We start from the raw sequence: 16,559 nt of genomic DNA, 5'->3' as shown, positions 1-16,559 counted from the left end.
TTGGTTTTCGGTTTTTGTGTGTGAGTGGTTTGGTTTTTTTCTTTAAGTACGTAATCTGCAGCATAAAGGCTTGAATAATGCATACATAGCTTATTTTTTATAAGCTGTGCAGCCTAAGGGAAAAATGTTCAAATAAGCAATCTCTGTACCGCTGCTGATTATTTGAAACATTTGTGCATTGAATGGTACAGAAGAAAGTGCTGTTATTCACAGAACATATATACTCTTTCCTAACCACATTATTCACCTTTCACACCTACACTAGAAAAACAAGCTCCTTTCTGAAGTGAGTTAAATGGATTACACTATACTACAATGCAGACACAGCAGTGGCTTTCAAAGCAAACACAAACAAGCTTTTTCTGAATGGGGTAGACTCGGGCATTTCAGGAGCACTAACGGCAGCATCTCAAAATCTAGCACAGATCATCTATAGCCAGGTTCTTACGTATAACCCAAGCTGAGCTCCACACTTCCCCAGCTAACCTGTTGAAAGGTAAACTTGACCTAGTATAAAACAAATTTAAATTTTTAAAGCATCTGAAGTCTGCCCTGAGTGCAAGCTAAACACACTCTTTGAAGAGTAGCAAATATACCCGGCGTAGTAAGCACCTCTGAGTCAAATAACTAAGCAACGCATTCTTATATAAGATCCTGTGGTCTATATGAGGTGTAGAAATGAAATTTTACACTTTTGCAGGATTAGTTCTCCAGCAAACCAGTATCTGTGAACAGTCACTCTCTGCTTTTACCTGCATCATAAATTACATTTCTGTATCAAACCTATTTTGAAAACTAAACCAAACAAGCATAAAATTACAACAAATTCAAGCCACAACAAACAAATGCAGTAAATATGAAATACCTATGTAGTCCCTGAGTCATGCACAGCGGTATTGTTTTATGCTTGCCTGTAATTCTGAATTATAATTACTCCTTTCCCTGATTACTTCCATACTTGCCTAAAGTCACACTTCAATATAGGACAGATCACAGGATAAATCAGGCTGGAAAGGACCTCAGCGAATCTCTAGTCCAGCCTGCTGCTCAAAGCAAGGCCAGCTAAGGGATAAGACCAGGTTGCTCAGGAACATGACCAGCTGGAACTTGGGAATCTCCCGAAGGTGGAAACTGTGTAGTTTCTATGAGCTGTATCTACTGCTTAACTCTCCTCGTGGGGGAAAAAGTCTTTTCCCTATAGCCTATCTGAAAAACCTCTTATTTCAGCTTACATCTACAGTCCTGTCATCGCTGTATCATCTGATAATCGACATACATTCAGTCTGGTTTCATCTGCAAACATTAAACAGAATAAGCACTTCATCTCTTCTTCTAGATCACTGATAAGGAAGCTGAACAGGACAGGTCCCAGACACAACCTACCTTATAAGCATCTCAAATCATGAACCCAAATGACACGTGGACTTGCTGGCCACATTATTTTCCCATTATAAAATGAGCAAGCTTGCAGATGCCCAAAGCTCCTATTTTACACAAAGCAACAACGTTTTTTTTTTAAATAATAATTCTTTAGTATATCTGCTGTCCAAGTATCTAGACACTCCAAAGGTGCCTCCTCCTTTGTCAAGCCCTAAGATTGCAGTATTGACAACAAACTTAAGAAAAGCTCTCTTCATTGTTTGCAGAGTAATATTTAATTTGGCCAAACCATAGCGCACCTTTCCAGAGCACATTTCACAGAGCACAAACAAACAAGGTACAGCCACAGAGAGCTCAGTGGCAGACAGGAAGAAAGCACTTCTAAGATATTTCAGAAAAATACATCTCACCTGGTCACTGTGATGTCTTTCTCAATCTCGAATTTGTGATGCCTCTTCCATAGCACTTTCGTGCGAATTTATGGTATTGACAAAGTACTTTTAAATTTCCAGCAAAGGAATGTGTTTTGTTCACCAACGAGTTTCAGCAAAATAAAAGATACTACACGTAAATGCACCTTAAAAACACCTCCAAGTAGTAACTACTTATATCAAGTATAAGCTGGCATACAGAAATATTTTCTACAAGTCAGCCTACTTACCTTGCTCTAGGAGTTGGATTTATTTCCCCAAAAGTCTTAGAGCACAGTGTGCAATCAGAATACTGTAGCTGGCTGGATAAAAACACTCCGGGCATAATCACATCACCACTCGGCATTTTCACTCCATCCATATTTATTGAAAAATATTTACACATTGATCGCTATGCCACGAAATGCTTTAATAGCATCGTTACATTGGAGAGGAAATGAAGCACATCATACCACAAAGAGGGAAGAGCAGTAAGAAGAAAATTTTAAATGCCTTTTTTTCCAAGCTGTGGTAAGTGGAGAAAGTTCTCAGACCGAGTGTGCTGGAGTCCCACAGTGTGTGCGCCACAAATCAACAGCTTTGCTGACAATAGCATCAGTGTTATCTTGAGGAATCTACAAAGGATTGAGTTAAGATGCCTTGTCAATATACTTCATGTGGACTGTTTTATTTTAAATAAAGATTTTAAATCTTCAGTTCAAGTTTTATCTCATTATACAAAGAGAAACTGCAGTCCCACCTCCCTGTCCTAGCGTCCCTCACATCCTACAAGCACCATACCACCCCCAAGTTTTAGACACAGCATTTACTTACAAAACAGGAGAACCCAAGGATCTCTTACTTTACACCCCTTATCTGTCATCAGACAGGACTTACAGTCACCATCCATGACCATAAACACATCCAATCCAGACACCCCAGGTCACGTGAGGATCCTACAACCCTGCTGTCATGCTCACATCTATCCACAAAGGGAAAGCTCAGGGCTGGGTTTAAGATCCCATCCTTACAACAAAAAGCATGCCCTGAGCCTACAGGTTCAAGCTCAGAAAAGGAACAGAAAGGGCGTAAGACACCAATCCTGGTAAGAGGCTCTGGAAAAATTAATCCAGCTTCATCCACACTTACTTTCACAGGAAAAAAAAAACCTTTATTATCACAAGGAATGCTGTCAAGTCTGCACATAAATAACACATTACCCAGAGCCTACAAGCCTTTCATTCTTTCATATGAAAGCCTTACCTCCTGACAGGCACTACCCCTCTCATCCCTCACTGTGCGTTCTCTCTGCACCTTGGTACTCTTACTCTAATCTCAGAGCGTAACGTAATAGCTTCTTATGATATGTCTAAAACAACAAATAACAGAGGGCAAAAGACACTCTTATGGGCCACGCAAGGTAATTGCAAAGCACAGAATATAACTTACATTTTCCAAAAACTGGGTGATCTTCTCTGCAGTAGTCAGTGCAATTATCTTCATTTTAAAGGTTAACAATATCTCCAAAGCAACAAAAACGAGAATTTTGCAGGATCCACTTATAACTTTGTCCCAGACCCTAGAAAAAGGAATGAAAAAGGAATCACTAAGCATTACTATAGTCCTTATCTGCTAGAACAGTGTACAAGTATCTTTTCCAGATTGTTTTTCTGACTAGCAACAAGTATATTGAATTATTCAGGTCACAGTCAATAAAAGACATTTTATCAGCTCCTCAATCTGCACTGAGCGATGGCAAACAAATGTATTAATATGGCATGTCCTTGTTCAGAAACGGAACTGTTTACAAGCTCAAGTGCAAAAAGCAAATCTTGTTTTAACAGCCTGAACTGCGACAACTATTCCATATAGTATGGTAAGGGTGAGAATTTTTCCTAGCGCAAAAAAAAGGAAACAAAATTTGCTAGCGTGCTCAATAATGAGATTCTTCAAATAGTCAGGTAACTGAACATTCAGAAGAATGAATCCTCAATCACTACATCTCAAGAAGCTAAATATTCCAGGTCATTTCTCTAGGAGATAAAAGCGTACCAGCAAGATACACTCCATAATGTTTAATAGCTGTTCCTTGTACCAAATGTAAGTGTTTCAACCCCTCCCACTGTGCACAGACTCTCTCAGAATTACAAAGCACTCCTACCATCTGTAAAAAGCTATGCCTGGACCTCACAGTTTTCAGGAAACCAGAAGACCAGGCCTTCACAGAATGCACGTTCTTTAGCAGCAGAACCTCTATAACTACTGAAAGAGATTCACGGTACTAAAACAGCTCGCACCAATTTGAAACCATCCTTCAGCCAGCAGCTCTATTTCAGGCCCAACTCAACAGACACGGGATGAAAGAGTATCCAAAACCGGTGTGAAACCATCTGTCAGATGGCAGCTTTAATGTTCCTGCATTATTTTCAGTTCTTCACTTTCAAAAGCCGTGTCAGAAAGACTTTCTGAGGATTACTTTTCTTTAATCCATGCAGGTACTTGTTAGAAGTGTTCTTCCTTTCAATTAAAACCACGGCAGACAGAGACCGCACACCATCCTCCATAATCTCCAAATACAGTAACTAACTGGAAAACATCTTCCACGGCCCTTCTATAAACTTGGACCTGCAGGTGTGTTTTTCCTAAAGACAATTCCATTTTTGCGTGACCTTTTCTCTTGGAAGAACTTGCACTTCAGCCTGGAGTGCCATGAGAACAGAATGCAGGCATAACGAGCTTCAGCAGCCAGATGAGAGCTCCTATCACACACCTTTAAGCAAAGTCTTTTTTAATTCCTAATATGGAATGTTTGCTGCTGTTATACAGTATTTATTTTTCAAACCCTGACTCAAGTCACATTTTTGCCAGTTTTATCAGGGCAAGCAGAGCAAGGGCACTGCATAAGCTCAAAGGAAGTTTCTACATAGAAGCTCTCCACATTAGTTTTCCAAATCCACTTAAAAGAAATTGATGTGCAATTTTTACCTATGGTAAAACATAGGAGTGCACTGTAAAAGAGTATGTACTATGACAAGGCCTGACAGGAATACAGCTGGCGTTATGCACGCTTCATCTCACCATTACCAGATAAAATTTCTGCACAGTGTACACAAATCTTATACACCTTAGAAAAAAAAAGGATGAAATTTCAGTTTTGCTGCCTGACAGAGAGGGCTGCAACTTAGGCAAAGCAAGCACCCTCCCTAAGAAATACAGTATTCAATCATAAGTTAAATTAAATCATAAAACCACGCTCAAATCATCTGTCACTTGATGAAAAAGTAAGTAAAGCTCGCAGGAGAATTGGAGAGCTGTTTTCAGTTCTCAGCAGTTCTAATACTGCCATTTGGATACATTTCAGATAAGCATTCGGGCTTTCAGATTCTAATCCAAACTGAATCTCCAAGCATTAATTAAGTTCATCTGTCACACGTTGCCCACAAAGTATGTTATTTCCTTAGCAAATGAGGTCATTTTGATTACAGCTGAATAATTTAGAAAGCTAAACTGGCAAAGGCAAGGCGCACATCTATCACGTTGTCATACAATTTGTTGGTAAATAGAATTGTTGTGCCATCAGAAGTTCCAGTGCTCTGATTCTGCAGCTACAACACGAGCAAAAGTTTTTAACCTCCACATTATAGAGGCACAACACAGAACAGATCACTTACAGGTGCCTGCTGGGCAGAACCTGCTGCAGAACAACGAGCACGTCGCACACAGGGTAGTGCCCAAACTGCCAAATGTAGAATAACTATTTCACAAAGCCAGTGATGCTCAATGTGTCCTAATATATATTTTTGTAAATAAACATTACCAAAATCTTTTTCATCTGATAATGATACAGTATTATCATCTCTCCCCAAGCAAGGATTTCAGTTTAAAAGCCTGAGAACTGACTCCTCTCAGCTATCTACCACAAATAGGGGATTAGGAGTTTTAAATCTTAGGAGGTGAGAAGTGTCTAACAGAATAAATCGCTGTGTTCAACTCCACCCTTGCTAAGTTTCAACACTAGACGTGATCACAAACAGCTTATCTTGTATCAGTAACAAGTAGAATGAAACAAAATTGTGTCATTTCCAAGTCAGCAATAAAGCTAAGCCCGCAACTACACTACAGGTAAAATGCATGCTAGTGGCAACAAAAATCTAAAATTACTACAGAATTACAAAAAGAAAGGAAAAAACAAAACCTTGCCTCTGTAAACTGGACTCAGGTAAACAGCCTGCAAAACACCTCTTAAACCAAAGATCATAAGGGAGCTTGCTCATCGCAGCACATGCCTTCAGATGCATCAGAAGCCTGCTATCTTCAATGTGCAAATACTGCTCCAGAATTTTTGGCTGAGAAAGGAAGTGCAAAAATTTAGATAATTGCCACCAGAGCACCCCCCCTCCCCATCCATTCTTACAGAACACTGTAAAACAAGAAGTGTCTCCAAAATCCTGTAAGCATAGAGACGCACATTAAAATAATGAACTTGCATTATTTTAACTAAAAACGGGGTGTTCCAAAATACAAGTGTTGCCGATTTCTGCAATTAACTAATTCAATACTTTACTAAATAAACAGCCCCGGGTTCCTTAAATTGCTGACCACCAGCAGGACTTCAAAAATATATGCACTATTCCCTAAGGGAGGAGTTTGAGAGCTTAAGGCAATGCACAGATTAAACCTGCACTAATTACTGCTGTCCTCCCAAGTAAAATTGAGTTTCATCCACCTCGAAGCTAATCGCCTTAGCACGCATCATGAAAACCTACACACAATGCACCAAAAACAAGAAAATCAATTCTCAGAGTAAATCCCTGCACAATAAATAAAGAGCTGGGCATTTATTTGTTGTTCAAAAATGCAACGTATATAGAAAGGGCAACAGGTGAGCATACAGATAGTCTTAAAAATGTGAATAATTATCATTTTGCTCAAGTTCTAATGTAACACAACACATGTTTTCATAAATTCTGGAGTGTCTTTACACTTTTTGTCATAATAAGATAAGGAGTTCATATAGCTGCCAAAGAAAAAACACCTCCTTTAGCCATCAGTCTTGGTACAATGTGTGTATTATAATGAGAACTTAGACAGGGATACTCACTGCGTAATTGAGGCACATAGTTTCTTGAAAAACAAATGTGCTTTGCCTCATTATCACTCAATGAGCAGTATATGACTGTCAAGGACGAAGCCAAAAAAGCAGCAGACATGAATCTGTATGTTCTCATGTTTTTTACATCTTTAGTTGTTTAAAACAAAGAAAACTCTAAAGTGACCAAGAAACGTAACTCACCTAAATATCATGTAAGCTTCAGTTAAGCTTAAAAAAAAAATGTAACTGAGAACTACAGTGTAGCAAACAAAACCCATTTTTTTAATGTTTCTTTAGACAAAGTGTCCTATAAGATACTACAGTTCAAAAAGCACTGCTCCTTTCTCCTAGAAATGTTGCCAGAGCAGAATCCACAGGTACTGCCTCTGACACTCCAGCTGTCTCTATACACTGTGACTTCCAGAATGCTCAGAACTCACGCTTTCCATGACCTATTCACTTCTTTACCTCTTACAGTTTTCCTCACACACACACACAAAAAGGAGTATTTTATACTTACTAGTTGTTGTAATGAATCTTTGTGCTTGCTGTTAAGCTGATTCACAAAGCAACTGACAAGCCAATAGCATTCTATAGGATCCTCCACCATTTCCTCCATTGCCTTAGCGATTGCAAGAAACACTTCATCTTCTGGTTCCTGGAAAACAAAGCAAAAAACGAACTAACTACACAGTAGAATCAGACTGTCCAACTTCAATTCTTTGTACTTTCCTTTTCTCTGCTCTTTGCAAAAAGAGAATGGAATCTAAGTATATAAAGAGAGACACCAGCTGTCCTGACATCTGTAAATTAAGCACTGGGAGATAGCAGCGTTATGGTGACAGATACCTCATAAAGAAGAACAAGTAAAATTTGTCTTGCTTTTAAAACAAACCGTACAACAGCAGTGTGGGTCAACTCTGATACAGAGTTCTCAAATATTCTCAAATGAGAACTCATCTCCTAATGGCATTGCAATATTCCTACTTCTACACCCCACATTTTTACACCAGCGGATTTTCATCCTTTCCCTTGCCAAACAGGCCCCTCAAACACCATTGTCATGGATATTAATTACAGAAGAAAAGAATGCAGCCATGAGCTACATGCCTACCTTCATCTTATTTATTTGGTTTGAGATAGACACCTTCCCAGAGACAAACAACTCAAATAAACAACTTTTCCAGATGATGAGAATCTTATTCCCCACAATACAAGTCTAGAAGCGTGTGATGGACACACCATCTTATTTTCTCCAGAAGAAAAGATCTTTGGTACAAAAAGTATCAGGGTGCCTAAAACACAATTACTGGCATGACTGCACAAAATGCTCTCTCTCCTCAAACAAGAGGATGCCTCATACAATCCCCCCTTCTTACAGATGAAGAGTAACAAAGCTGGGTTAGAGTGAGCGTGGATGGATTAACATTAAATATAAGGTAATGACTGCTTCAGAAAGTCCATGGTTCCTTTCATCACCTCTTCTTTTACACAGGCTTACATATGAAGCCCACACATTTTTTATTATCCACATTACAGACATCAAAATACAGATTTTTACAAAAATTTTACAAAACACAGATGTTTACCCACATGTGAGCACACGGTAAACTAGAGAGTACATGTATTATACAGCAGGCCCAGATCAGTTCAGACTAACAGAAAAAGGAAGACAGAACATTAAAATTCGGATATAAAACCAAATTATTTAAAAGTATGTAATTCGCAAGGGAACATTGCTTGTACTAGATCTAAATTTTCCTTATTCCAAGACACTGAAGAATCTATGAGCATCAGTAAACCAAGTCATTTTTACCTCATAGCTATAAAGAAACTGAAGTGAAATCTTGAGTACAAAAGGCTGAAAGTCTAGCAGTGAAAGTATACGAAATATATTCTAAGCCATTAAATCTTCTTTAAGAATTTAGGGGGAGCGGAAAAAAAAAAAAGAAAATCCCTTAAACCAAAATACCTTGTTTTATACCAGCAGTTTTCTGTTTCCCACCCACCTTATTTATTCACGTGTACTTCTCCCACTTGAGCTCAGTTTCTCACAGGTTTGTAGTACAAAGCTAACTATAACAGTGTATTTAAATACTATTAGAATGGAAACTTACCAAAGGATAAGCCAAGTTTCGAGGCAATTTTCCTGATTCCAGTTGATGTATGCGGAGGAAAACATCTACCTGTGGGGTAGAGTCACTGATAAAACGAATGACATGAAGAGCATGGTGGATATCCCAGTACTGCTCCTTCCGGTAGTTCATCACCAAAGCATGAGATTTATGGTGAGGAGGAATAATTCCTAAAAAATAAAATAAAATAAACCAGAAGAAAGGGAAAAAAAAAAAGCATCTGTAAAGAGAAAAAAAACTCAAAACTCTCTTTCCAAGAGATTCGCCTAACTTCAATTCCTACTAACACTCCAGCTTACAGAAATGTAGGACCTGGCAGTGCAGCTTTTTTTTAAAAACCCAGCCAAAGAATACAGGGAGAAAATTCTCCAAAACCAGGAAATCTAAGGATCAAGAAAGCTCTTCAGCATTTATAAAAACAAACTTCATACATTAACCAAGCGTAGGCAAGACCTACCACTGCACTACTGTTTCTCAACAGTTGCTGAGAATTCTTTCCCAGGGTCTTCTGCAAGTTCTCCAAAGAATGAACGCTAATAATTTTGTATATTACACCAAAGAAATATTATTACTGCGGTAGGTGGAAAATAATTTTATTGATGTACTCTCCCTTTCCAACAAATTAGCTTTATTTTTAAATTGTGAATCTTACTCACTATTGTTTATGCCTATCTGTAGTTTTTAATACAGTACTGGAGGTGTATTTGTGCATAGCTTCATTTTATTCTGAAAACAAAGAGGATATATAACAAGTTTTCTATATGTTGGTTGTTTGTCTTCTCAGATTACACACTTCACCTGAGATGAGCAGACAATATACATGCATTTAACTAATGCAAAGATGCCATACATTACAGTTCTATTATTTAATTTGATGTTAGATCTCTGCTGGAAACATCTTTGCACACTCTACTATAGAAATTAATCCTCTCTAAAAATCACACCTAGAAGCAAAATCAACCACATGGTTGAACCAAATGCAGATTAGAATTTAAGAATAGCATCCAAATACCTTTTGACGTAAAGTTTTTGACCTTCTCAGCATGACATAAATATTTTTCTAGTTTTCTAGGCAGAGAAAATATATACATACATATCCAAATAGAGAGGCAGAGAAAACAAATTGTTTCTAACATCCAGAAGAAATGCTCAGCATTTCATTGTTTCCTTCCCCTAACTCAAGGCTGAATCTTGCCGTGCACTGATGTTCACAACAAAGCTGTCACTGGCTACAATAGAAACAAGATCTCAGAAACGTCAAAACAAAAAAATGCCATTTTCATATCACCAATGGAGAAGATTTCTTCTTATTGTAGAAACCCACGAGAACAAAACATTCTTCAAAACTCAGTCTTGAAACAGGCTACCTGCTGCTTTCATCCTTCATTTAAAGGTGGGGGGGGAGGGAAATTGCTGTCGAGTGTTAAACCATGACATGATTGAAGTTTAGTATCAAGCACAACAGACAGTAACTTATCTTTTCTTTCCCAACTGCAAACTTATTTGCACTGCAAAAGCTGGGGCAGAGCAAGACATTTTTATGTGATCCAAAAACAGTTAACATCTGTGTTACGTTACACACTGCCAACTGCTTTTCTTAAACAGAGAAGACTACTTTCAGCAGACAGAAGAGAATCTTAACATTGGCATGTCTAGGAACTATTTTAGCTTCTACACCATCCTGAATCCTACCTGAACGGGAAGTTAACAGAGACATCTCCAGCATACTATGTAACCTGGGACAACATCAAGGTGTGCTATGTGCCTGAGATTATTTTGGTGACAGGACAGAATCCCTTCCCCTCCCCATTAAATTTTTATCATCATTTAGAGATTTAATAGTTCCCACCAGAAATTGACTGAGCTGTTGTTCCAGTCCTTTAAGAAGAGAAATTTTGTATTGCCATTCAGAATGCCAGCTCTCCAAAATAGTGTTAACACTGGTAAGAAAATTCCTTGCACCTCTGTTCATCCAGGGAGCATTCAGAACAACAGTTTGTGTACTTAAATAAGTTATTTTGAAAACCTTCCTCCTGTTTTCTGTGTACTCAGATATCGGCTAAGAGACTGTATTTTGCTATTACAATTATGGCTGAAGGATCTTGTCCTAAGTATCCACCTACACTATACTTCCTACTACAAATACTTTAAGCATGCCCACTATTTAACAGAGGCCCAGGCTACAAGATTCTTTTTCATCCTAAAATTAGTGCTCTAACTGCAAAAACTTTTATCAGGTAGGATTACTGCTAGTCCTGTGCTCGATACTGAGAGTTTCAATTTCTGTACTTTAGGTCTTGCATCTTCTACACACCGTCCATCTACCATCTCTCCCAGAAAAAAGGTTTACAAATTAAAATAATCATTAATATGGAGGCATAATTCTTAAATTGTAGAAAAACGGGGGAGGGGGAGAGAAAACCATTTTAAAAGATTGTTTAAAATTCAGATAAAGTTTTTCAGTACATTATTTCCAACTCCGTCTGCAGCGGCACATGGAGACCAAGAACAAAAAGAAGACGTTTATTTGAACACTCTTCAAGATTATGGCAGAGCCTAAGATAAATAACCACCCTGAAATGGAGACAAACTGCTTTTTTTTTTTCCCAACTACTCCACCTGAGGCCAAAATCTTCAGATTGGAGATATTCCACAGAGGCAACAGACAATAGAGAAGTAGAATGGTTCAGAGACTGCAGAAGACAGCAGCTTCCAAGCCAACCAGCAGAGTGATGCTGCTAGTTCCTCCCTGATGAAGCAATGCTTCAGGTGTCAATGCAGCCTTAGTAATACAAGACTCAGCATGGGAGCCATACTCAAGCTTTTCAACAGTGGCATGATGCTCAATCACCAATAGCAGGGGGCATTCTACATACTCCTTTCTACAGAGAATCACAGATGTTGTTCCATACCTAAAAGAACCTTCCACACCAGTATGCGATACATGGATGGGAGAGGGAACCTCTGACTAAAGGTGCAAAGCTTCTCAATATCTGTAAAGAAATAAAAATTTAAAGTTTTAATATATCAATAGTTTTGAATCTCTGCTTACCAAAATAGGACAAATACTTAGCTGCAGATCAAAATCCCTACTTTCATGATATATTATTAACAAATGCTTTCACCAGTTCAGTTGAGAACAGAATGTGCCTAATAAACTGCAACAGTATTTCTTCTGAAAAAAAAATACATGCATTGACTTGATTTACAATACAACTAAAGCTACCCTAGGTCTCACCAGGAAGAAACTGTACCATTTTTATAGGCATTTTGTAAACTGTGTTGTTATCTCAAAGCAATTAAGGACTTCGCTAAAGGGACATCCATCTTTCCATTCCATTAAAGATGCGGCACTCCTCAAAGACCAGCAATAACAAAACCATCACTGTTTTGAGGTTAGATGGAATTAACAGCATGAGACAATACATTTTCAGATGGAAACTGTTTTCATCAAAAAGTTTTTAGTTTCTTGAGCACAGAGAATGAGAGAACAACAACAAAAAAAAAGAAAATAAAAACCACCAAGCATGCAGATGTTTGATACTTTCTAAAAGTCAGGTTCTCAAATCCTTGAAACTCAAGGGACTGCTTCTACTGAGAGATTAAATGGGAAGGATGGAAAAAAGAATCCGTGGTAAAGGATGCAAAACTTTAATGCGCGCTAAGGGCAGCAGCAATACATCACGTATGACTCCCTCCCCTGCACGATGCCAAATCACTAAAGTAATAGAGGAAACACTGAAATCAACTTGCCTAATCGGTCATCTTTTAACAAAATTTCCAGTGACTTCTTTTCTTCAACTCCACGAAACCCCACTTTTTCATAATACACTGAGCGGAAGTTCCTTTGAGAGTCATCGGCCATGGTTGATTCCTTTTGGAGAAAAACAGTAATTCCACTCATGAATTACAAGCACAAAATCTAGGGAACAGCAACCCCAATCGCGTACAGCTGTTATCCAGAGAAGCACAACATTGTCAGGTTCCATACTCACCAGACGAGGTAAGCAGAGGCAAGGCCAACCTGATGTTGGCCTCAATAGCACAGAGGTGACAGGAAACAATAAGGCAACGTACCGAGTTCTCTTCCTAGGTTGCAGATCTGGATTAAATGTTCACGTCGCTGTCAGACACGGGCACGGTTTTGAACTTGTCCTTCCAGTATTGGAGAGGCATAACCGTCTCATCCCTATACTGGAAACAATGGTAAACTGCTGCAGTACCACGTCTTCCCTAATGTTTCACCTTTTAAATATCAATTCATAACATGTAATAAGGCTCTAATTTTTAATTTAAAGGGCTACAAACAATCTTAACTTTTAAGCTCAGTGAGGGCAGCAAGACTTGGAGATAATCTGGTGAAGCTACTGGTGAATTACGATTTTAAAAACTTTTCCGATCAAACTAATCTTCTCCTTGATGAGCCAAAACACACAAGAGGCGCAAGGCATTTGCAGGCATAAACAAAGGCCACGTTTTTGCAACAAATAATCCTTTTTAAGTCTGTACAACCACCAGGCCTAGTGGGTTTTGGTTTTTTCTGGTTTTTTGGTTTTTTTTTTTTTCAAATTAAGTCCGTTTTCAGTGCTTTGTAGGATCAAAGCCAAGACCGGCCAGAAGTCACAAAGCAGCGGGCAGAGCAGAGCCGAGGCCGGGCGTCCCCCCACCCCTCCGTGCCCGCACACACAGAGACAGGGACAGGCTGGGGAGCACTGAGGCCCAGCAGAGAGGAGGTGCGGCTTGAGGAAGCCGGGAGACGGGGGCCAGCCGCCGAGCTGAGGCCGAGAGCCTGGCGACGGGAAGGGGCTCAGGAAGGGGGTACGCGAGCTGGGCCGATAACAGACACCCACCCACCGCCCCGCAGCACCTACAGCAATCGGACGGGCACCGCGCAGGAGCAGCACGGCGCATGCGCAAGCACCGCCCGCAAAAAGGGGACGGGTCTCAGCGCGAGGGGGCGGTGCGCGGGACGGGCGGGCCGCTTCTTCTCGCGTGTGATAATGGTCACACACATTTAGGTCAAACCGGTCCTTATCTGCCTCTCAGCCCTCGGAGCTGTTTCACCCTTCCTGTCCCTCCCCGCGTTCCGTGGGGTGGCTTCATAGAATCATTACGGTTGGAAAGCACACTAAGCTCATCCAGTCCAACCACCAGCCCATCCCTGCCATGCCCACTAACCACGTCCCTCAGTGCCACATCCACACAGTTCTTGAGCACCTCCAGGGACGGTGACTCTACCACCCCTGTGGGCAGCCCGTTCCAGTGCCTCACCACTCTATGAGAAGAATTATTTTCCTAATGTCCAACCTGAACCTCCCCTGGCACAACCTGAGGCCGTCCCCCTCGTCCTGTCGTTGTTAGCTGGGAGAAGAGGCAGACCCCCACCTCACCACAACCTCGTTTCCAGAGCTGGAGGGAGCAATGAGGTCTCCCCTGAGCCCCTTCTCCAGGCTGAACCATCCCAGTATGAAGTGGCCCGTTCTCAGACGGACAGAGCGTCCCTCTCTTTATCATGACCAATGCATTTAAATGCTGCAGAACGGACGGGCTTTTGCTGAGCCCGGCTCACGAAGTCAGCGCAAGGCCTTTGCAGGTGTGCTCATCGAAGTGCTCGAGAAGTACTCTTGCACAGCAGCAGATGGCAGCCTGGTGCCATTTTTGTGGGTTTGGGCTTTTTTGTTTTTCATCGCTAGATGGCTCTTTGGAGCTATTGGAGGCTGACTAGTATGAGAGACGGCTACCGAGGTTCAATCATAGAATCACAGAATCACCAAGGTTGGAAAAGACCTCTAAGATCATCCACTCCAAACATCCACCTATCACCAATATCTCCCACTAAACCATGTCCCTCAGTACAACGTCTAAACGTTTCTTGAACGCAATCAAATCCCTGTGATGTTGCAGTATTTATCCTTGGGCTTGTCAATACCTATCACATAGCTACAGAGTTGCTCTGAAAAAGGCTGTAGCTATAGCACAATTTAACACTGGCTGAATGTGGAGAAGGTACAGGTGTATTCTAGGCAGCTGAGAGACCAGACAGCGCACATTACGCTAACATTAGCAATTATGGCATTGCTTAATCAAAACTTTGAAACAATGAAATAGGTCTGAAAGATTTAGCTGGAGAAAAATATAGCATAAAAAAAAATACCGTCCCTGAAAAAGAATTAAAATTAATGCACTCCCCATAGAAAAGCTTCTAAACCTTACATCTGGAAAGCTGCTTCATCATGTGACTTATAAACACAATTTTTCTTAATGGTGTCTGTAAGCAGTTTCCAATGTCTAGATAAGAGTTTATAGTGGAATCTCAGGCACAGTCAGCTGTAACTGTGGCTCCCGGTCACTGTATGTAGATCGCTAGGAAATAAATAATTTAATTAATTCAAGACTTTTCAAAACACAAATGAAATTAAAGCCGTAGGCTTAATATGAATTGCTAATGATTATTACGTGGTGACACAGATACAGTGAAAAAACGATGGCTAAGCTTTTTTATTATTATTGTTTCAAGACAGCTCTATAAAGAGTTGGACCTTTTTATTTTAACAGCTTTAGTCCTTTATAACTTGTACATCCAGCTGCACTAAAAATGGCTAAATGACTCTATTTGCTGTAAATCAGTGACTTATATCACCATATTAAACTGCCTACACTTTCATAATCCAAATAATGACTTTTTTGCCCTTTGTCTAGGAACATGAAATATCTTCATTCCTATCAATGGAATCTATTTGTTGCCATTGTAAATGAAAGCAGAATTTCATCACAAATAGCTGCAGGTGTCAACCAGCTGAGTGGAAGACTGTTCAGAATAAAATCAATTGACTAGTGTTTCATACCTTCCTAGGCATATCTCCAAACCATGACAGCTTAAATGTTGGATTTTTTTAAGTGCAATAACATAAGAAAAGGTAGCACACGTGAAAGATGAAAGTGGTACATTTTTGGAATTGGCTTGCAATTATCTCAGATAGCAAATCCAAAATAATTATTATCCTGCTAACATACTGCATCTCTCACTTTTATCTGCTACTTTGGGTGGCAATGTGTTTATTTTATAGCGATGTGTCTGTATTGTGCAAGTGAGATACTCACTGACATACAAAGTCACATGAGAGAGAAGATGGGCATTGCTAATACTTCTGGGTTTTTTATTTGTTTGTTTTCTTGCAAAATGTGAACTGCATTGTGTCCATGGTTCTTGAAAAGCAATGATTTTGCTATAGAAGCTGGAATAATTACATGGGAGTGGTGTGCTGCTGAATAGTACAGCTCTTGGGAAGGTTTTTGGGCTTTGTTCTCTCATGTATGACTGATCTATCAGTAGAATTACAGATAATCACTGGAAGCATACCTTGTTATCTGAATTTATCAGAAGAAGATGGAAATGCAAAGCAATGGAACATTGATTTTACACAGCACAGAGGTCCACATTTGTATGGCATTACAATGCATGTAGTTACCTACAAAATTAAACACAGTTTTCAGGTGGGCTTCATTTGCTCTGAACCAACTGAAGATGCACTTTTTTTTTTT

General features: G+C 39.7%; 1 protein-coding gene across 5 annotated transcripts; it reads right to left on the bottom strand.

Moving 5' to 3' along the window:
• On the bottom strand, positions 2,157-13,991 carry LOC110393180 (TBC1 domain family member 7-like). Of its 5 annotated transcripts, none has more exons than XM_021385739.1 (9): positions 13,889-13,991; positions 13,013-13,211; positions 12,771-12,891; positions 11,930-12,010; positions 9,000-9,187; positions 7,403-7,540; positions 5,991-6,136; positions 3,240-3,369; positions 2,157-2,425 (listed from the first exon to the last, which is right to left on the bottom strand). In XM_021385739.1, the coding sequence occupies exons 3-9, from the start codon at positions 12,880-12,882 to the stop codon at positions 2,339-2,341; spliced, it is 882 nt and encodes a 293-aa protein (XP_021241414.1). In that variant the 5' UTR covers positions 12,883-12,891; positions 13,013-13,211; positions 13,889-13,991; the 3' UTR covers positions 2,157-2,338. The 5 variants fall into 5 exon arrangements, with proteins under 5 accessions (XP_021241414.1, XP_021241410.1, XP_021241411.1 ...); XM_021385735.1 differs by having other exon boundaries at positions 13,095-13,211; XM_021385736.1 differs by having other exon boundaries at positions 13,095-13,206; positions 13,889-13,953.

The sequence above is a fragment of the Numida meleagris genome, chromosome 2, assembly GCF_002078875.1.
Source record: "Numida meleagris isolate 19003 breed g44 Domestic line chromosome 2, NumMel1.0, whole genome shotgun sequence".
Lineage (NCBI taxonomy): Eukaryota > Metazoa > Chordata > Aves > Galliformes > Numididae > Numida > Numida meleagris.
Note: the sequence above shows the minus strand (reverse complement) of the source record. Positions and strands in the feature narration are given on the sequence as shown.